Below are 23,080 nucleotides of genomic sequence, written 5' to 3' on the forward strand. Positions count from 1 at the left end.
GCAATTACTAAGAGAAAGAATTCAATGAATTTGTCCAGGAAATGTAAGCATTTCAATAAGTAGTAGTTTTTGGTCTTCTCCCGAGTGCACAAAGTGTCCATTGTGCAAATGAACACTGTATTAAAATTCCACACTACAGATATTTTATCATGTTGATGTTAATGATACTGACAGAATGTAGTGTGGTTAACACTATTATTTTCTAACGCATCACAATCATAAAAGATTCTTATTCTAATGAAATACATTAAAAATTAACAATTAGTAGGGAAGTTGGGAATGGCTTTGTTATAAGCTATTAAAATGTGCATTTTTCAGACTGATTAAAATTTGTAACATATAAAAATGAGTTACATGCAAACCCTTTCATCTCAAAGCAATCAGTTAATTGCAAATGCAAGCAATGAATTCTTCCAAAATGACTTTTTTATTTTCAAACTAATTTTGTTCTTGAGATATTGGTAACTGTGACAATACTATGGTTTTAAGAGGTATATTTTGTCCTTTTTTTATGAAGAAAGGTTGAGACAGAGGTCTCCTGTGGTCTGTTCAAAGCCAATAAAATAAACAGCTGGTGAGGCCTTGGTTTTCTCTTTAAAAGTTGGAACAATTGAAGCAGCATGAATGGGAAGGATCAAGCTCCCACAGAACCAGGAGTTTTAGTTTTAGCTTTCTGTAGTTGCTGGGGTCTTGGAGCTGGATGTGGAAGCTCTTATTTCTCTCTTTGTTATAGCTAAAAGCTGAGGTTCTCTTCCTGCTGTTAGAACTGCATGTGAAACAATTTATTTTACAGAGGAGGGAAGACCTTAAGGAGTTACTCTGGCTGGTCCGGGGTCATTTGCAGCAGAATTTTACTCGGCTGGAGCAGCAGCTATTCAGTTCAGGCTGGGTCTGAATGTTGGCCAAATGGTGGGGAGAGCACAGTTCGAATGTCAGTAAAAGGAGTGTCAGGGAGCAGTGTCCAAACATTGGCCCAGGAAGGAGAGCAGAATGCCAGTCCCAAATATCAAATAGTCCAGGGATGAGACGGAAGGTAAGGATCACAATGTTTGTGTATTTGCAACTTTGTCAATCACTGACCAAGTTTACTGGAGTTTATTTTTGCTCCTAATAATAAACAAGCAGAGTGGACACTCAGGAGAGGTTTCTGTAAAAGGGAGGTAATGAAGTTATTTGTTATGTATGAATACAAAGCAGTCCCCTTGGTGGCAGTCTCCAGTCTGCATTTAAATTTTAGGAAGGTTTTCGAGAAGCTATTTGCAAATTTCATTTTTCCTAGTTATAGAAATAACAATTCCTGAAAAATTATTATTCAGATTGCGGTATTTTTACCTCAGATATGAATTTAACTACTTATTTTGGTGAAAACTTGGAGAAAGATGATGAGAACTATATTTATAATAAATTAACAAAAATAATTTATTGATGTGCAATCTTTGTTTTTAATACTATCTTATCCACCGAAAGATGAAAACAACCCCCTCAAAACAAAACACAAATACAGAAGATCTGATAGTACATAACTGCAACATTTAATAAAGGAGTTAGTGAGAAAGAAAATGGAGCTCCAGAAAATAAATGATCTTTAAATACGATATCTTCTTCATTTTCAGTAATTTTAATTGTGGAATGAAATACCAACAGGACTGCTTCAAATGTGAAAGATGGTTGAAAGATTGCTGCATGGGTTTAAAGCAGGTTAGCTGACACTCATTTTAAGCGTTATTTACACAGCTATTTGCTCAGGCAGTGGAGGAAGTCAGTTACAAATGAGCTACAGCCAAGGGGTGTGTACAAGTGGAATTCCGGTCAACAACAGGTTGATTTGCAGCAGGTTTGTGGACTAGTTATTGATGACAATGGTCTCCTGCCTGCCAACAAGTAGGCATTTTCAGTCGCCCCCAAGAACATCTGACAAAGAGTTCTTGAAAATAAATTATTTTAACCCCTGTCACCCATCCCTTACTATCCCATAGTGGCAGTAAGGAACCTTTGCAGGCTTTGAGGTGATGAGATTATCATGATAGGAAAATCCAGGGATTATGACCTGGCAAAGATGATGGAAGTCCAGCCTGTGTGATGTGCAACCTGGACAGGAGATTAGGATATTCCCATAACATTTTTAATGTTGTTCTTCTCCGTGGTAGATGCTGTAGAGCTGTCTAACCCCTGGGGTGTCAAAGCAAGCTTGGTTAATCGCTGTGGGCAAAGTATAGTTAGTACACATAGAGGTCACCAGGGAAGATGCCAGGTTCCGTGGTAGGGATGTGAATCATGTTGACAGTTTTATCCTAGGTGACAGTGATTAATGAGTATTCTATCACATGTCTCTATCTCTTTAGATAATGGAGAGGCATAGAAGAGGCAGGAGGTGAGTGACTTTTTAAAAATCACAAAACTCCTGCTCGGCTAGAGTAGATTGTATGATCAGAGCTTACAGTCCTGTTTTCTCCAAGTTTGATTTAACATGAGAAATAATATTAATGCGAACAGGAAAGCATCAACTGAGAACTGGGCTTACAATAGGACAGAAATAAGAAAGAGTCATTCCAAATGCAGTGTAAAAGAATGCTTACAAATGCAAGCCTTGAATGAATATGCTAAGATACATTGGTCCAATTCGTTCTGGATCAGTAAACTAGATATCAGTTCATTTTTGGCCATAGGTACCCTGTCAAGAAAATCACGACTGCACTAAAACATTAACCATATCTCGTACTGTGTGTAACACAGCAATTTGGATTATCTAATTAATGAGCAGTGGATCACAAATCAGCCATACATACAGATAGACGTCTGTGTATACAAATTTATATTTAATGCACCACACTACAATCTATAAAATTAACTGCATCACTTTAAATATTAGTTATGAAAATGAGTAATTCACTAAACAAAATACAACTGATAGACAAAATTACAAATGTATCAAACATACATAAAGAGTTAAATGTTGCAAATCCCAAACCTGTGTGTCTTTCCACGTTGTTATGAAGCTGTTTTCTATCTCCATCTGTTTCACTTGGTCTTCATTAACCTATTTCAAACACAAAAATACTCATCAAGAATTATAAGAAAATAGGAGTTAAGTAGCTGTATGTGGCAAAAAAACATTCACCACGCCATTCAGTGCATGATGGATATGTGAATTGGGAATAGCTATCCTATATTTACCCAGTAAATCTGACAGTAGTCTCCTCGTCCCTGATTCTCAGTTACCTGTTCTTTATGTTTTTACAGATTTTTTCTAAATTAAAAATTGATTTTTGCAGTTCATCTGGAGTGTAAGAGGACTTCTGATTATTGACTTACTAAGGGTTTCCAGGAGAAACAAATAGAAAATATAACTGAGAATGAGAAAATTGATGGGAAAATTCTTGTCATAATCCATTAAGTACCATTTTCTTCACGGTTTTTCCAACTTTGCTTGTTCTTTTATATATCAGTTACTGAGTTTGATATTTATTTATACACTTCTTGTGTGCTCTTTAAGCCAACATCTGGGGTATTTTGTAGGCTTCCAGTAGGTACCTAGGTGACTGCCAAGGGCAAGGCCTGTCTCGGTGATTCAGCCAATAGATACCATTGAAAACTGAGTTTTGAGTTTGCTGCTGGCTCAGGATTTCATCTCCTTTCATTTTCTCTCTGCCCCTGATATGCACTTGCTTTCAAAGAAGGCCAATACATTTTTTTAACTTGGTTATGCGAGATACAGTGATCCAGCATCACCCAGGAAACACAGTTGTATCAAAGCTCCGAAGTGAAGACTTTGGTGTCCTTGTAGCATTTCCTTTGACTGCCATGGAAGCACAGCCCAGACTCAGGCTCTCCTTAGCAGATTCACTTTGGTGAGTGACTGCTGTGTATTTTGCATTACACCATCAGTTCAACTCAGTTGTAATTGTTTCAATTTGTGAGGATACTTGGCATGCTATCTTAGGTGAGCACCTCAGTATTTTGTCCTGTTGCACACACACATATATATATATGCTCACAGACACCCATAATCAACTGATACATTCAATGCACGTACAATAATACATAAATGTAAATACAGACACATATATCTTTAATAAACATTGTTTTATCTGCCCAGCTTCTTTATTCAGATGACCATAGATTCAGGTATCTAATATCTATTGTGTACCCCAAATATTTAACTTGGTCAAAGTCCATCTCCAAGTATCTGCTCACCATTCCCCTCCTCCACCATCCCCCTCTCCCACCATTCCCCTCCCCCGCCATCCCCCTCCTCCTTTGTCTTCATCATTAATACCACTTGTTCCTGATTGCTATCAGTTCTGATGATGTCATTGGAATTGAGATGTTAATTCTGCTTTCTTTCCACAGATTCTGCCAGACCAGAGTTTTACCAGCAATTACTGTTTCGGTTAATGCAATTGAAACTCAAATTAGGAGTTACTTTTATAGCTTTCATGGCACGTTACTGGTAGCAGAGCAGCCTGTATGATTTGCAAGTCCAGGGGGGGATTAGAGTTGGTGGGCCATCGAACAGGAGTAAGGACTTCACCGTCTAACCCCGTGCAAATGACTGTGCAGCCCAGCAAGAGAGGTTCCATGTGATTGGGCCTGATGTATCACAGGCCCAGCCTGGGGATCTCTGAGGCAACAATGAGGAGAACCCCTCCTGGTAGATTGCTTCTGTTTGTATGTTTGGGATTCCCCTACTTGGTCCCACCAGAGTCTCTAAACCAATGAGAAAATTCCATAGCATCAGGTGTAGACTATTTACTTCCTTGAGTCTATTCTGTATCCAGCTTACTCAGAGATCTGATTGGCCATTATATTTATCTGTATTGCTTCAGATTCCTCTAAACGCTTATCCAAATAAACCTAGTTAATGTAATCTCTCTTCATAATTAAACCCTTTGAAGCTTCATATAATTCTGAGTAATCTGCACTGTACCTTTTCCAAGGTCAATATCTCTTTTTTGAGATTCAGTGCCAAAACTGAAGTTGACACTCCTCATGAGTTTTAAAAAGACTCTATACAACCACAGAATTATTTACTTATTTTTTAATCTTTAAGTTATCACCAACTGGGATTAAAAGATGTTAGGAGCCATTTATTTTAAACAGAGGGCAATGAAGCATGGAAAATGTTCTTCAGAACAAGTCACTAACCTGAAACCATAATTGGTTATTTCTTGACAGATGATGCCTGAACTGAACATCTTCAGCATTTTGTTTTTTTTTCATTTCAGCATCCTTAGTATTAAATATTTCAGCACTTGTCTCACAACTGGCAAGCTAAGACTGATTCTTTTTTTTTTGTTTTTATTCATTCGGTGTCACTGGCTGGGCCAGCATTTATAGATGCCTTGAGAAGTTGATGGTAAGCTGCCTTCATGAACATCCACAGTCTATTTGGTGTAGGTTCAGCCACAATGCTGTTAAAGGAGTTGTTCTTGGATCTTGACCTAGCAACACTGAAGAAACAGCACTGCATTTGCATATCAAGATAATGAGTGACTTAGAGGGGAACTTGTAGGTCGTGGTATTCCCATGTATCTGCTGCCCTTGTCCTTCTAGATGGTAGTGAATGAGAGTTTGGAAGCTGCTGACTAAAGAGGCTTGGTGAATTCTGGTGTATCTGGTACATAGTACACACTGCTTGTACTTAGCATCAGTGTTGGACGGAGTGGATGTGGTGCCAGTCAAGTGGACTGCTTTGTCCTGAATGAAGTTTAGATTCTTTACTGTTGTCGGAGCTGCACTTATCCAGGCAAGTGGGGAGTACTCCATCATATTCCTCACTTGTGCCTTGTAGATGGTATACAGGCTTTAGGGAGTCAGGTGGTGAGTTACTTGCTGCAGAATTTTCAATCTCTGATCTGCTCATATAGCCACAGTATTTATTTTGCTAATCTAGCTCCGTGTCTGGTCAAGGGTAACCCCAGAAGTTTGATAGTGAGGGCCCCAATGATGGGAATGCCATTGACCGTCTTTCTTCACATCTGTTGACGCTTCTCAAAACCAACTTGTTTGACCAAGCTGTTAGGTCACCTCTCCCAAATTTCCTTCTTTGACTTGGGGTCACCTTTTTTCTACATTGGAGCTGTTATATAAAAACAAGTTGATGTTGTACTGGTATTCTTTCAAACTTTTAACAGAACTTGCAAACTTAGTGAAGTTTAGGGGAAAAATAAGTAAGAATTCATATGGCTAATGTATCCTTAATATTCTGACTCTCAATTTCAAAGGAAGAAAATTTCCATCAATAAAACGTAAATGCATCGTCTGTTCTTATCTGTTAGTTGTGGTCTTTCATATTTTTTTCTTTGTACACAATTCTGCAAGGCCAGCAGGCCACATATGACAGAATACTTACTTTGTTGACATAAATTATACCAAAAATGAAAAATTTTAAAAATACATTTTAATGGTCAGATGAGGTCATGACTAAATCTGAGTAAAGAGAGCAAAATTCTCTGATTTATAGTTTTGTAGTCAGCATATGAAATGTATCCAATATCATCTTTTGTAAATGCATGATTTAGTTTTAGGAAAAATCAATAGAAATTATTAATTGCTTGATTTAAAGAAGTGCAATGTGTGAAGAATGCATGACCAATCTATTCCCAAAAACATATACTTACACCAAAAAGTTGAACATACAAATTGATCAGATCCTCTACGACATTAACTTCTTGTTTGGTTTGACCTTCTGTTTGGAATAAGTAGGGTGAAAACACCTGAGACAAACTGTGTGTATTCATCTGATTCATCTTTGAACATTTCTGTACCCTGTTGGTGGGTGAGGGGGGACAGAAGGGGAAAGGAAAGTAAGATAATATGCATGCAATGTGACAACCTGAATGACACTCTCTGGAGCTTCATGTAAACCATGACTTCTTTGTACCCGAGGAACACTATCTGAAACCTGAGTGGTACAGAGCTACCTTTTCACTACTGTATAAGAAAAAGCCGTTGGAGCATGCAGTCTAGATTACTTACAGCATGGAAACAGGCCCTTCGGCCCAACAAGTCCACACCAACCCACCGAAGCACAACCCAGTCCCTTACATTTACCCCTTCACCTAACACTACGGGCAATTTAGCATTGCCAATTCAGCTAACCTGCACATTTTTATTTGGACTGTGGGAAGAATTCAGAGCACCCGGAGGAAACCCACGCAGACACGGGGAGAACGTGCAAACTCCACACAGTCAGTCGCCTGAGGCGAGAATTGAACCTGGGTCTCCGGCGCTGTGAGGCAGCAGTGCTAACCACTGTGCCACTGTGCTGCCCAAGCCACAGTTTTAAAGGAAGGGTGAGTACAGAACAGGTGAATTTTGAATGAAGCTCAAACTGCACACCAAAAATATGCAACCTAGGATCCAGCTAATCTGAATGTTTGAATACCTGTGTCTTACCCAACATAGGGTAGCTCTACTACCTCACTAACAGGAAAGAATATGAATTCAGTGGCAAGTGGCTTCAGCAGGAATCTGTAGGAGCAGTCCCAAGAACACAGACCTTCTATCCTTTCTTGCCTGCTAGCTATGGGAGGGGACCACTGTTGATCACCACTTGTCCCATTCCCTCATGCCTCTCCCACCCAACCATGCCCTTGAACTGACAAATCACATGACCAATGGTAAACAAATAAGACTGGTGGATCATTTTGCTGTGGTGCTCAAATCATCTTGCCCTGTGATTATACTCCAATTCAGGCACAATCTAATTGCTAGGATTGTCAAATATCTTGAGGAACACACTCAGACCATAAGTTGTAACTTGATCAAACTTTTGACCATCACGCTTCGCAAAGCCAACAGAGATTTTGATAAGTAAAATAAAATCTGCTGCTTGCACTTGCCATTCTTGTCATTGCTTCTGTACAGAATATATAGAGGGTGAATGAGCATGGAAAGTCTATACGTTGACATAGATGATAAGAGGCCATGGGTTTGGGTAGGAGATATGAGTTGGCATGGAGGGTGTGAGGACTAATTTAGGATAGACAGATTCATGACTTAGCACATGGGTTGATGTACGAGTAAGACCTTATGAAGTTGTATTCTGGAATTTTCCCACATTCAGACTACTCCACCAATGGACCATGAACATCAAGTCCTTGAAAAGCTGGCCTGACTGCATTTAAGAAGTGGAGGGGTGGTGAGGTTGAAGATGCATGCACCAAAATGGAGCCAGTCATGCCAGTAATGCAAGGTGTGTTTTACTATCTGCATCCTATGCACAGCCAGAAGTTGGGGGTGGCAGGGATGAGGGTAGGCATCCAGAATTAAGTCTAAGTCTTGACTGCCATTTTTAAAAGGATTACAGAGTATCCACAACTGTGTGTAAGTCCGGGCCTCAATGTTTCAATGGTCTTATACAGGATAGCCATTCTGTATAGCTCTAAGTAAATGGGAGAAATGAACAACTAAGTGCTAAAAACAGCCTTGAGCATTGAAGATGGTATTTGAGAGCTATAAAACTAGACATGGTAAACAAAGAAATGGAAAGTAGTTCTGAGCATTCTGTTCCACACAGGCTCTAGCAGGCTACAGAAGATAAAAGTTAATTTATAAGCAGGCTATTAGCACACAATTTGGATTAAAAAAAAACATTGTTTTCATTGACACTTTGTATTAAGGGGAACCTTTAAAGGGCAGTAATGTTGTAACAACATAACAGCTCGGTCTATCCATAATAAGGAATGTGAATAATGGTGACTAAACGATATCAAAACTGCAGATGGAAGTAAATGACAAGTCACCAAGTATGGACCTTGTCGAAGCAACAGGCATTTGACTTGACTGGGTTGTTTATGTAAGACTTTGTGAAACATTTTGTGACATTATTGATGGTAGCTCTGTGGTTTTGAATCTGTTTAAATAAATCCAGCTCTCTCAGCAGAGCTTTTGTCTGAATGATTTGTCAATATCATTTAATTCCTTGGTTCAGCTTTAGTGAAGTGAGGTCTCAGGAGGGAGGCCTTACAAAGTCAACAGAGAACCCTTTGATCCCATGGTTCAAAAATTAAAAAAAAAAATCATCTAAAGCTTCACAGAATAAAAGATAACTTTATTTCACCTAATTATAATGAGATTTAAACAATTGAAGGTAGGCATTTTCTCCTATTAGTCTGGAGTCTATGCAGATTTGTCTCAGATTTTAGAAGATAATCCAATTTCAAATACTGAAAAATACTTTTCCAATAATGTTTTGGCAATAACTATGATAAATACATAACACACAAAATATTCCATCAAAATTTTTATGAGTTCTGTTCTGGTAACTTTCTTATTTAGTACAGAACTTTGGGCTACTGATAAACTTAGGACAGTATCTGGTGCATCTGAATATATACTTTAATAATGAAATTTAAAAGGAAAAAAATGCAAATGACTGAAAAATCTCAGCATGAAAAATAGCTAATTGTGAATGAAGGATAGCAATATCAGATTTTGCTTTTTATATTCTTTCATGGAATACAGGCATTGCTGGCAGAATCTGAATTTGTTGCCCAGTCCCTGATTGTTTTTGAACTGAGGGTTTCATTGGTTCAGTTTTGAGTGTGGTTGACCAAATTGCTGTGGGACCGGAGTCACAAAGAGCCAGGACAGACCAGTTAAGGATGGCAGATTTTCTTCCCTAATGGACAATATGTGAAACAGATGCATTTTATGAATATCAATGAGACTAGTTTTCCATTCCTGATTTTGTGACTGAATTTAAATTCCACCAGCTGCCATGGTGGGAGGCGGGATTTGAACTCACATGCACACATCCTTTAAATTACTGAGTGACATTATTACGACGTTGCCCTCTACTGTTAAAAAAAGTTGAAAACCAACTCCATTGCAACTGACAAAAAAAAATGCCTTATGACCAACTACTTCCTAATTTTTTCTTTTTCATTTTATATTTGTTTAAACTTCAGGCAAACAGTTAGCAACATTCAATGTTGACTTTTACTTAAAATAATTTGACAATCATCTTCCTTTCTACACACTCACACATATATATATGTATGGAAAGCAGCACTGTTCAAGTTCTCACATTACATATTCTCCTTCCATAATCTCTTAAGAATTGTCTGACTTTTTATGCTCAAGGTGAAGGATGTCACTGTTGGAGAATGGAAATCATTTTCCCTTTTAGCCCAGTGTCAACACTCTAGGGTCAAGTGTAGCCTGCACAACATACAAAGTTAAGCTTCACTTAAAGTGTTCCAAAAATATATCTAACAACTGTTTTAGATCATCTCGTGTACATATTTATTTTCTACATCAGGTGTCCTAGAAGCTTCTCTGAAAGACATTACAATTCGTTACCAACCAAATATCACTGTCTCCTAAGAGTTCTGTTAAGCAAACCCAAATTAATTTCACTTAGGATGCTAGGTCAAGAGAAGAGATATTCCCCCATCAGTTATATGTGCATTCGACTCCAATCCCAGGTTATGAAAGAGTATCCTCTCCTTTTGTTTCATCCATTCTCTGCTTCTTTATTTCAATGTTCTGTTAGTTTCAGTGAACAGATGATATCAGTAAAAATCATCTACGTTCTATACTAAAGAAGTTAACTAACAACTCAATGCAAAACGTGAATTGAATTTATACACCAATATTCTAAGAAAACTGAAAATTTATAGGTTTATCAAAATGAATCACTAGGAAACAAGAAAATTCAATATATTATATTTATTCTCTGAAGCGTGAAATGCATCAAGCATCAGTAAAATGAATTGATTGATTCAGCATGCAGTCTAAAAGCACATATATGCCAATGCTAACTCCTTTCTAATGCTTTTATTGTTAATAAACCCCAATATATTAATATTTAATTGATTTCTACAGATTTCTGAGCACAAGAGTAACATATTAACCATCAGGCATTCAGTAAAGGGGTTATGGTGAGATTTTAACAGTGTAAAAACTGTGCAGGGGAACAGTTAATATGGAGCTGGATATTCGTCCACTCTTATCCCATCCTGATCGGTCCAGTCAAGACAATTTCTGCGTAAGATAGCTCCTACAATAGTGACTTCCCTTCAAAAATATATCCTTGCTATAAAGCACTTTGAGACATCTGGTTGTGAAGTTAGAGGCTATAGTACTGAAAGTCTTGCTTGTTTGTTGTCTCAGAGTTTCATTTGCAGAGATCAGGACTATTAGAATAAATGCTGGTGGACCCTACAGTATTATCTTTTGAAAATCCACTCATACTTAAGGTAACAGATGTTGCTCATTCAAACCTTAACTCTCTGTTTATGTGAGTTAAGAGAGAGAGAGTTGAAAAACATGGTCACAGCTTTGTGACACATTGTTTGAGCACTTCTGGTTGGACCAGAGAGCAAAATATGAAATGAACTCCAATTCCAACTTCATTAAAATGGTTCTGAGTAACACTAGGTGAAATCCATGGAATAACCAAACAACATGAAATGTGTGGTTTGTAATGTTTTCCAGTAGCCAGCTCCTGTAGTTTAGCAACAGGTGCCCTTCATTTCACATTAAATTTTACATTTTTTTGTCATATATTTACAAGGCATAGAAATTTGGAACAGAAAAGTACGGATTGAACAGCCTTTTCCTATGCTTTATGATTCTCCCCAAACTAAAACATATGTGGAATTGACAAAAACCTACTGTGAGCACATTTTTTTTTCCCAATTTGGAAGTTGTTTTAGACCTCACCTACCTTCATCACCAAAACTTACAGCTGAATCAATAGTTATCCTTACCACATCGACAATAATGCTTTCACGGTGCGATTTGACATAGTTGACAAAATTTGAGCAGAGTTTTCAGAGCGGGTTGCTGGTTGGGGATTATTCTGAAGGTTTTGAATAAGTAGAAGGCTTCTAATAATAATTTCAAAAAGACTTATTTTCAAAACTTGAAGGTTGTAGAGCATTAGCGCAGCAGGGAAATGTCTCAGGAGGGACAGGGTAATTGCAAAAAACTTAATGTGGTGAGGCAGAGGTATATATTCTACTGAGATACGCCTTCACCTGTCTGTTAATGCAACAGACACTTATGCATTAGACAACTGCTTTATTGTTTTCCTTTATTTCCTTTTTTCTTTGGTCCATATCAATGCATGCTGTAATTACTTTTGACAGAACACGATGTTTGGCTCTATGAAACTCAGATCATAGTTTACAATAATATATACCTTGGCATGGGGAGAAAAAGGCAGGAAAATAATTCTAACCTATAAAACCATATCACATCTGTTCCTCCTTCAAAATGCCAATGCCAAAGACGAACTGTGTACCTACAGGGATGGTCAGAGACTAAATCATCATTCTCACTCCCACCATCACTCCCCCCCCCCCACCCCCGCCAACGTACTTGCGTCTGAATCTAGATATTCCTTCTAAGTATATCTGAAGAAAACAGCAGTAAAGGTCAAAACCAGAACAACTTATTAATCAAATTTGATAGAACTATATTGGGTACTTCTGCCACGACACTCTGGACTTTAGCACTTGCTGTACCAGAATACAATGTACATGTCTTGCAAAAGGTCGCCACACACACACACACATCAATGTCTGCTCTAATTTTGGAACTCTCCACACAAAACCCCTTCCTAGTAATGCTGCCCTGGCAAAATTCACTCCCCAATACATCACCTTTTGATGAAAATTCACAAGCTGTTTGAAACCATCCATGCTGCACCTCACTTACCATTTTGTAAAGACCTGTTCAATCCAACTAATTCCCATCTTCCATCCTTGCACCCACCCAGGGCAACATTCCTGAGAAAGCTCTATCAGCAAGCAGCCTTTGGATCAAAGAATGGGAAAGATGAAAAATCACTAAAAGTTTCTTCTGACAAACCTCAGCAAGCTTTGGACTACCATGAAAAGTATGGTCCCTGTTAAAACAGGTTTAGGCCAAGTCAGGGCACCTGTACAGCAGGAGCCTCAGTGCAAACCTCTTATGTATTTGCAAAGCAACACGAACAGTGCTGCATATCACAGAAAAGTGTCTCATCCACAGGTCAATTGGCAGAATAAACATCAAACCCAGAAAATGAGAAGTCTATCACTTGACTTCAGAGAGTTGTATTTACATAATGCATAAAATAATTAGAACACATTCACCCTCAGCAAAATGGATCAGCTCCAAGACAGCAAAGTATTACTTTACTATTACTTTTCAGGAAGTCAGAAGCAAACATGCAAACAAGGGTGCTGCTCTATCTTTGTTCAACAAATAAGCTATGATATTGGAAAATGAAAATTCAGAACTAAACTTACAACACAAATCGACAAACTCCACTTCTGGATAGTGGATGTGACAATATCTCAGTGTAACAAAGTTTAGAGAATTCCATCTGTCAGACAGTTATAAGTTCATAAGATTTAGGAACAGAATTGGGTCATTCAGCTGTACAGGACATTGGTTAGGCCCCTGTTGGAATACTGCATGCAATTCTGGTCTCCTTCCTATCAGAAAGATGTTGTGAAACTTGAAAGGATTCAGAAAAGATTTACAAGGATGTTGCCAGGGTTGGAGGATATGAGCTGTAGGGAGAGGCTGAACAGGCTGGGGCTATTTTCCCTCGAGCGTTGGAGCTGAGGGTTGACCTTATGGAGGTTGATAAAATCATGAGGAGCATGGACACTGTAAATAGACAAGGTTGTTTTTCCCCCGGGGGGAGGGATCCAGAACTAGAGGGCATAGGTTTAGGGTGAGAGGGGAAAGGGACCTAAGCAGCAATTATTTAATTCAGAGGGTGGTGTGTGTATGGAATGAGCTGCCAGAGGAAATGGTGGAGATTGGTATAATTACAGCATTTAAAAGGGCATATGAATAGGAAGGGTTTAGAGGGTGATGAGCCAAGTGCTAGCAAATGGGACCAGATTAGATTAGGGTATCTGGTCAACATGGACGAGTTGGACTGAAGGGATTGTTTCCGTGCTATACATCTCTATGATACTATGACTCTAAAAATGTTATGGCACTGGAGACAGTTCAGAGGAGGTTCACGAGATTGATCCCAGAGATGAGGGATTTGTCATTTGAAGACAGGTTTAACAATTTCGGCCTTTACGCTCTGAAATTTAGAAGAATGAGGGGGGATCAAATTGCGGTATTAAAGATGAGAAAAGGTGTGGATAAAATAGACGTGGAGCAGATGCTTCCTGTTGTGGGGCATTCTAAGGCAAGAGGTCACAGTCAGGATAAGGGGGAGCAAATTTAAAACAGAGTTGAGGAGAAACTACTTCCCCCAAAGAGCTGTGAATCTGTGGAATTCGCTGTCCCAAAGTGTGATGGATGTTGGGAGAGTGAATACACTTAAGGAGGAATTAGACAGCTTTTTAATTGGTAATGGTTTCCTACCTTCTCTCCATATTCCTTCATCCCATTACTGATTAAAAATCTGTCTAACTCCTCCTTATATTTACTAAAATCCTCCTTACATGCCTTCAGTACTACTACATCTTCCCTCAAATAAGGGGATCAAAACTGTGCACGATACTCCAGGTGCGGTCTCACCAATACCTTGTATAGTTTCAACAATACTTCCTGACCTTTATATTCTATTCCTTTAGTATTAAAGCCAACATTCTATTTGCTTTCTCTATTATCTACTGTCCCTGCATGCTAGTTTTCTGTGACTCATGATCAGATAAATCTAGATCCCTCTGCACTGGTGCATCCTGAAGTCTCTCCCCATTAAGATAATATATCGCCTTCTCATTTTTTCAAACCAAATGCATGACCTCACACTCATCCATGTTAAACTCCATCAGCCACATTTTGGCCCAATCTCTGAATCTATCTATATTCATTTAGGAGGTTCTTAATTCCTCATTGCAATTTACCATCTCGCCTATTTAAGAAATTGAGAAAAAAGTTAACATATATCCCTGGACCTGACCACACCATTAGGATTCTGTGAACTAAATCAAGAATAGTAAAGCTATGCACAGATTGAATGAGGAAAAAATAAATAAATGAGGACAAATCAACTTAGGGGTACATTAGATTGATCAGTTAAAAATATAATTGGGCAAGGACAGAGAATATGCTGACTGTCTAATACCTATCGACTTCACAATAAGGAATTAGAAAATAAGCCACACACAACTGAAAATAAAGGTGAATAATAATTCTTTCCAGTTAATTGTAGGGCAGCTAATAAGACCCTACAGTAATATTTCACTGAGGTCAGAAAAATAATGCTGCGAAATGGATCAATTTGCTGGTCATCCATTTCCGAAGTTGTTATGTCATATTTACTACTGGTTATCTGGAACTGAACAGGAAGAATTCCACCTCAAAATGTCAAACCGCTTCATTAAGTCTCACAGGCTAGTCAAGCTATTGAACCGGATTCAGTTATTGGATTACCCAGTTTGCAATAAAGAATTAACTTGATGCCAAGCTTGATTGCCAGTGTGCCATCTCAGATCTAAACAGACTGTGCATAGCTTCCAGAAGAAGAATTTTCACTAGGTGGTTATTAAATAGCTGATGAGAATCTTTCTATTAGTACAGTTAAATAATTTTATTAGTGCTCCGCTGTGCTACTACTAATGATTGGCAAGATCTCTGCTCTCCAATGAACTTACAAGGTATCCTTATAATATCATGAAAGCCCCATACTGGGTTTGTGTCTGATTCAACACGATGTGGCTAGGGACCATCTGTATGGAGGTTATGCATACTGGTGGACTTTGCTGCACAGAATAGCAGATTAAGCAACATAAAAGCTTACTGTTATTTGAGATGATCTTGCACACATGTGCTCGAAATGCTCTCTGTTATTGCCATACAGACCTTCTTTCGACACATGATGAGATCCAATACTGATCTCCAAAGTGAATTTATGGTGGTTTGCTCTGAAGTGCCATTAAGTACCTCAGCAGACCAATGGGGAATTATTTTTGTCTGTGTTATTGTCAAAAAGATGACAACAATTCATTTGCTTATTCTTTGGTAATTTGAGCATGGATTTAAACCTTATCTAGATGGATCATGAGCCTTTCAGAATCAATAGGTAAAGCATCAAACTACAAGAGGCATTTGGATGGGTATATGAACAGGAAGGGTTTGGAGGGATATGGGCCGGGTGCTGGCAGGTGGGACTAGATTGGGTTGGGATATCTGGTCGGCATGGACGGGTTGGACTGAAGGGTCTGTTTCCATGCTGTACATCTCTATGACTGTATGACTCTATGACGACTGGCCTCAATGTTCTGACACTAGCTGTAACACTTCATATCCTTTTTACATGCATCGTCTGGATTCAGACATGACTGCAGTCACTGGGCAAAGTGTTTGAGGGCTTTCAACATTTGGAATCTCTTCTCAAGCATCAGCCACCACCATCAAGGGGAGGAGGAGTGAAATTGAACAATGCTCAGCTAGTTTCAACAAGATACCACATTTTAGATCAGAATAAGGGCAAAGGCACTGTTTGGGATTCACCATCAATGGACTTATCTAGGGAACTTCTCTATGGAATTCACAGAGATCTTATTAATTCCTGGACATCTTATGTTCTGATGAAGGATTATCATCAACCCAAAGTGTTAACTGTTTCTCTCCACGGATTCAGCTTTCCCTGCTGAAGTTTTAATCATTTTTTGTTTTCACTCACGATCATTTTCCACTTCTGGCTAAGCAATCTCTAAACAAATGGCATTAGATATATTTTACTTTGGAAAAAGAGGCCATGCAAATTATGTCATGAACTAAATCCTCCAATCTTTGAGGAACTTGTATGTAATGTATGAAAAAAACCATTGAATCATTATTCAATTACAAAGTGCCTGTTAACTTGTGCCTACCCCAGAGAAGGGCATATCCCATGCATATTTACCTGGAACTATTGATGCATTCCAACATGAACAAGGGCATGTAATGTTCAAACTGAAGCTACAGAAATAAAATTCCACATACCTGTAAAGGTGACCAATCAGTGCAGCAAGCGTAACCCGGTTGACACGTGGTAATGTCTGTATTAGCATTCGATACTTTTCCAACCGTTCGTTTTCGTTTTGTACATCTAGTGACAAAAGACAATTGGAGGTTAAGCACAGACATAAAGCTCACAAAAAGGCAATAAATCAAATGGACTTAATATAACTGAAGTGTTTAACTATATGTATGTTTTTAAAATTACAAGCTTGATTACCATCCTGGCCCTTTCTTCATGTAAAATCACACACCACCTTCATGAGCACAACTCATTATAGAGCAATGCCCTTCGTGACATAGGTAACAGGTTGCTGAGAGCTGTGTGTTCTCTCACAGGGCTCCAGCTCAACTGTTTTAATGAGATTATAAGCACTTTATGGCATGGAAGGCTTTGCTTACAGAATTCTGTAGGGAGTTAATTTTCACTTTCCTCGAAACAAACAAAACTTTTATGCAATTCAGCTTTCAATGAATTCATCTAGCAGTTCACTGAGCACACACGAAATACCTTTGCACTCTAGGGCTTTATGATTTATGGAGCTCACTGTGATTTGTGGTTTGGGGTTTGTATCTCACTTCAATGCAACCTTTGCTAAAATTACATTCTTAAAATATTCACAAGAAACATACAAACAAATTCATGATGCGTTTGCATTCGAAAATTAGATGCATTAAAATGCTTAGGTTGGGATTAATACATTTTTCCCACTTATACATGTACATTTAAATATATTGCTGTGATGATACAACTTAAATTAGATACGACTTGTGTTGGGCATTGTGCATTTAAATAGAAGCTTAAAAATGAGGAATTTAAAATCACAAAGCCTGTGCATGTAATATTGCTAAATGTCAATTTTGTAAAACGTTTAACCATTTCAGAATTATTCATCATTGTTTGGAGTTTAACCATATGAAAGTCATACACTGCACAAAATACTGTTTCCTGGCCTGTCCTAATTTCAGGACAAACTCAGAAAAAACACCCATAATGCTGGAAGTCTCATGGTGTTTGAACAAAAGAATAATCTGCTTTGCATCAGCAAAACTTCAATGAGTAAATGTCAGGTAAAAAAAAACTAAATGAGTACGTGCCCTGCAGAAGTAGGTAAGCTGTTCCAGTCCAATGACATCCAAACAACAATGTGGAAAATTGCCAAGTTATGTCATGTTCACAAAAAGCAGGACAAATCTAATCCAACCAATTATGCCTCATTAGTTGATTCACAATCATCAACAGACCAAGGGAAGTAGGGTTGTTAAGTGGCACTTACTCTGCAGTAGTCTCTTTACCTGAGGCAGTTTGGATTCCATGAGAACCATTTTCTCCAGATGTGGATAGAAGGAGCTGAATACAGTCAGTTAAGTGAAATCAAGGCAGAATGTGACCGAGTATGGCACCAAGAGGCCCCAGTAAAACTGAAGTGAATAGGAACTGTGGGAAAGCTCTGCATTACTGGAGTTGTTATCTAGCACAAAGGAATACCTTTGAGATTGTTGGAAGTCAATCACCTTAGTCCCAACACATTCTCGCAGGAAATCCTCCCGAGATTTTTTTTTCTCTAGTCAAGCTGTTTAGATGTTATTACAAGCATCTGAAGCTCCTCGGGTAGAATTCCTGGATTATACACAGGATTAGAGGCATTGCTATGTCTCAGTGTTCCCATAAATCTTCTCTGTAGCTGGTTTCCTACCAACCTGTTCAGACATATCAGGGCATATCTCTGAGGCAGAATAGTACTTGAGGCTGTGTCTTCTGGCATTACCACGATACTACAAAAGCCCTAAAATTCTGACTGTAATTTTCTTTTTACTTAACCTATTTTTTTGAAACAACCTGTTCAGAGATGTTATTATACACCTCTGGAGCAGGTGAGACTTGAACCCAGGTCTCCCAGTCCAGGGTAGGGACATTACCACTGCACTACAACAGGGTCCTGAATCCTCTCTGTAATTTCCTAGGTCTGATCATCTTCAGTTGCTTTATCAATAACTTTCCCTCCATTACAATGTCAGAAACAGGAATTATTTGTTGTTTAAAGCAGTGTTTGATTCCATTCACAATTCTTCTGATAATGACACAATGCTTACATGTAAGTTCAAGATTAGAGCCAGGCTTGAACTGAGAAGTGATAAATAACATTTGTGCCACACAGATAACAGGTAATGACCATTCCAAAAGCAGAATCTAACTCCTTTGGTTGTGCGTTAGATTGAAGCCTTTTCAGTGAGAAGGACCCTCTAAATGAAAAAGATGTCTTTTTTCAGCAAGAAGCTTGTTAGAGGCAGGACAAATTCTCAGGGCAGAGCTGCAAGATTTTAATAATACAGGAGTAGCACAGTGTAGTGAAAGGATGTTCTCAACTGAGAGCAACACTTGTTCTGTTTTGTTTTAGCTGGCTGTTTCGGCCACATTTATTTTCAAATTCTAAAATGGGATCACAAATGGTTTGTTCAGTACCAATCCAATGGCCTCGCTATGACACTCCATATTCAAATACTTCTACAGGTCACAACTGACCTAAAACTTAACTCGACCAGTTACACATTACACAGTCTGGAAGAGGGAGTTTAAGGCTGGGAATCTGCAATAAGCAACTTACATCTGATTCTTGAAAGTCTGTCCACAAAACTCAAGTTAGGAATCTGATGGACTACTTTCCACTTGCCTGGATGACTGCAGCTTTGATAACTCTCACAAATTACAGCACTGCGCAGTAGAAAGAATTCTGTTTGATTATCAGCTAATCTATCACCTTTAAATATTCATTTCATCCAGTAACAACACACAGTAATGTGTACCATCCGCAAGATGCACTGCATCTTACTTCTTCCCAGCCCCTTCCAAACATATGCTTTCTACCAGCCAGAAAGGTAATGGCAAATTCTATTCCAACTCACTGGTTGGATTTGGAACTGTGCTGCAGTTCCTTCATTGCCAAGGTAATAAAATGTTAGCAATCCCCTCCTAACAGCACTATGATGTACCGATCTCTGATGAATTACAAGGATTCAAGAAGGCAGCTCACCACTACCTTCTCAGCAACAGTTAGGGCTGGATAACTATCTGTCCTTGCCAGTGACACACTGCCGAATGAATAAATAAAACAAAAGGTGTGAAGGTAATGTTCTGTTGAAAAGTGCAGAATTGCAATTTCTCAGGCATCAGAGACTGATTAGAATTAATGAAATGCAGAGTGCAGTTATCTGAAACTGGGCAAACAGAAGTCAGTAAACATAATAACATAAAGAGCTGTCTGTGATATCTATGTTACATTAAAATCATTTTTGATGCTATTGCTCCTAGCACAAGACACAAAACAGGTAAATCAAGTAACAGCTCTAATGACATGCAAGTGTAATAAAAAGTGCAGTCTTCTGATGATGTCCATTAGTGGACTAATAAAATGAATTCTTTCATAGAGGAATGTAGTTTTGCCTGTATCTTCTCCCAGGGCTCAAATTCTGGCTACCTCTGTCTACTCTTGACTGTCACCTGATAGATGTCAATTAAAGGTTTGCTGATGTGAAGCAGATTTTCTAGTCCCAGACACCAGCTGAATTACTGGTTTGTAACAAATGATGAACCATGAAAACAATGCAAGCAAATTCGGGCAAAAATTCCCAGACTTGGCCTTGATGTGAGCATATGGCAGCACTTGCAACAGTTGTCACACTTTGCAGATTTTTGCTGGGCTAAGGCAGCTTTGAGAGTGTGATTGTGAGGGTCCAATATCACAATATTAAAAAAAAAAGTCAATGTTTCTCTCTGCGTCACTTTGTTACCATTTCAAGGTTTAGTCTGATATAAACTGGATGACCTGGTGATGTAATCCAAACTCTTGTATTTAAAGGGTGAATCTAAAATAATTTGAAACTTTTAATAGCTTGCTCAAAGTGAGGGAGAAATGTCTTGTTGAATTCTGGATGATCCTGATGTAACAATGACCCTTGTTAATGCCTATCTCAATGTTGGCTAGTCTTCCACACAATATGCCTGCAGTAGGATTATTCAAAAACTGCTTGTGCCCTATTCCCATGAAGTCACCTGGTAACCTGTGCCCTCATTGCAGAACTGGGAATCAACTTGATTGCACATTTTAAATTCATAGCATTGACAAATCAGATTTCCAACTTTCTTCATGACCTAGTACATCCTGAGCACTGCAACATTTCCAATCCTCCAACATACCTGTACTCTTCTACTTCTTTACGCTTAACTAATTGACCACTTGCTTTTAGCTGTCTAGACCTGAGCTTTCATAGATTTATCTAGTTGCTCCGATATCTTTTCCCTTTAATTTCTCCAATCTGTTTTCATCTTTAAGACGCTCACTAAAACTAATTCCCTTGATTACATTTTTGATCATCACTCCAAATGGTGCTTTATGAGGTTCAGTGTTCTACTTTGCTTGACAATGTTAGTAAAAGGAATACCACATCATGTAAAAGAAAAAAGTGTTCAATAAATACAAATTACTGTCGATGTGCTTATCATCCATTGTGTCAATGGACTCATAGATTTGTTCCTTTGTCTCCTGTAGGACAGCAAACTGTTGCTACTGCTCATATTGCACCCGACTGGAGGTCAGTAAAAGCACCATTCATCATGGCATGATTCAGAAGAACTTCAAAGTGTAAAGAGTAAACAAATAGCTGTGAACACAAATTTCCATGAACAGGTCGGACAGCAACACCGAACGTTTATTGCACTACTCCTTGAGTTTTAGTCAGCTCCATCAACAGCTTAGTTTCCAGAATTTTAAGAGACCCACCCCAGCACTGACAAGTTAAAAATTGTATTTTAATATCATTCCAATTGGGCAATTAGCACATGCTAATCGGTGACCTCTCTCTCCCAGGTATTTGCATATAACCAGCTTAATGCACTCAAGTTAAACAAGACAGTTAATGAGTTGGAGCGGCTTTCTCATTTAAAATAAAACAGAATTGCCAATGGTGGAAATCTGACACAAAAACTGAAATTGATGAAGAAACTCAGCTGGTCCGGCAGCATCTGTGGAGAGAAAGGAGAGTTAACTCCAGACTGGAGTTCAGTTCCGAAAGAAGGTTTGAAATGTTAACTCTGCTTTGTCTGAACAGATTCATTCAGACCTGCTGAGTTTCTGTTGTTTTCAGTTCTTGATAGCCTTGCATTTTCGCTACGTTTAACCATTTACAACTAAATGTCAAAAGACAACTGTTTAAAACATCCCCTATATCATGCATATATGCGTGTTAAGAAACAAAACTTGTGTAAAATGTTGTTCTCTGTCACATTTATGATCTGACATATTAAGAGCATCTTCATAACTCACTGAGTACACAACAGTAGAAGTATTCACCATAGTCCCAGGTGATCATAGTGCTGTTAAAGAGTCATAGTCATAGAGATATACAGCATGGAAACAGACCATTCGGTCCAACCCGTCCATGCCGATCAGATATTCCAACTGCTAGCCCCACCTGCCAGAACCCGGTCCATATACCTCCAAACCCTTCCTATTCAAAAGCCCATCCAGGTGCCTTTTAAATGTTGCAATTGTACCAGCCTCCACCACTTCCTCTGGCAGCTCATTCCATACACAGGCCACCTGCTGCATGAAACGTTGCCCCTTAGGTCTCTTTTATATCTTTCCCCTCTCACCCGAAACCTATGCCTTCTAGTTCTGGACTCCCCCACCCCAGAGAAAGGACTTTATTTACACTATCCATGCCCCTCATGATTTTATAAACCTCTATAAGGTCACCCCTCAGCCACAGACATTCCAGGGAAAACAGCCCCAGCTTATTCAACCTCTTCACATAGCCCAAATCCTCCAACCCGAGCAACATCTCTGAATCTTTTCAAGTTTCACAACATCCTTCCAATAGGAAGGAGAGCAGAATTACATGCAATATTCCAACAGTGGCCTATACAGCCGCAACTCCTATACTCAATACTCTGACCAATAAAGGAAAGCATACCAAAAGCCTTCTTCACTATCCTAACTACCTGCAATTCTACTTTCAAGGAGTTATGAACCTGCACTCCAAGGTGTCTTTGTTCTGCAACACTCCCTAACACCTTACCATTCAGTGTATAAATCTGGCTAAGATTTGCTTTCCCAAAATGCAGCACCTTGCATTTATCTAAATTAAACTCCAACTGCCACTTCTC

At 38.7% G+C, this 23,080-nt stretch overlaps 1 protein-coding gene across 5 annotated transcripts in view; it reads right to left on the reverse strand.

Annotated features, from left to right (window-relative positions):
- The window catches only part of arap2 (ArfGAP with RhoGAP domain, ankyrin repeat and PH domain 2), a 311,926-nt gene that overhangs the window by 60,053 nt on the left and 228,793 nt on the right, over positions 1–23,080 (reverse strand). For all 5 annotated transcript variants that reach the window (XM_087987064.1, XM_087987070.1, XM_087987078.1 and 2 more), the window contains exons 22-24: positions 16,903–17,008; positions 6,621–6,768; positions 2,969–3,037 (exon numbers count right to left, since the gene is read on the reverse strand). In XM_087987064.1, coding sequence (XP_087843190.1) covers positions 2,969–3,037; positions 6,621–6,768; positions 16,903–17,008 — 323 coding nt within the window. The remainder of the gene's footprint in view (positions 1–2,968; positions 3,038–6,620; positions 6,769–16,902; positions 17,009–23,080) is intronic.

The sequence above is a fragment of the Chiloscyllium plagiosum genome, unplaced genomic scaffold, assembly GCF_037043375.1.
Source record: "Chiloscyllium plagiosum isolate Xiang-an unplaced genomic scaffold, Cpla_swu_hap1 HiC_scaffold_1, whole genome shotgun sequence".
In the NCBI taxonomy this organism is placed as follows: Eukaryota; Metazoa; Chordata; class Chondrichthyes; order Orectolobiformes; family Hemiscylliidae; genus Chiloscyllium; species Chiloscyllium plagiosum.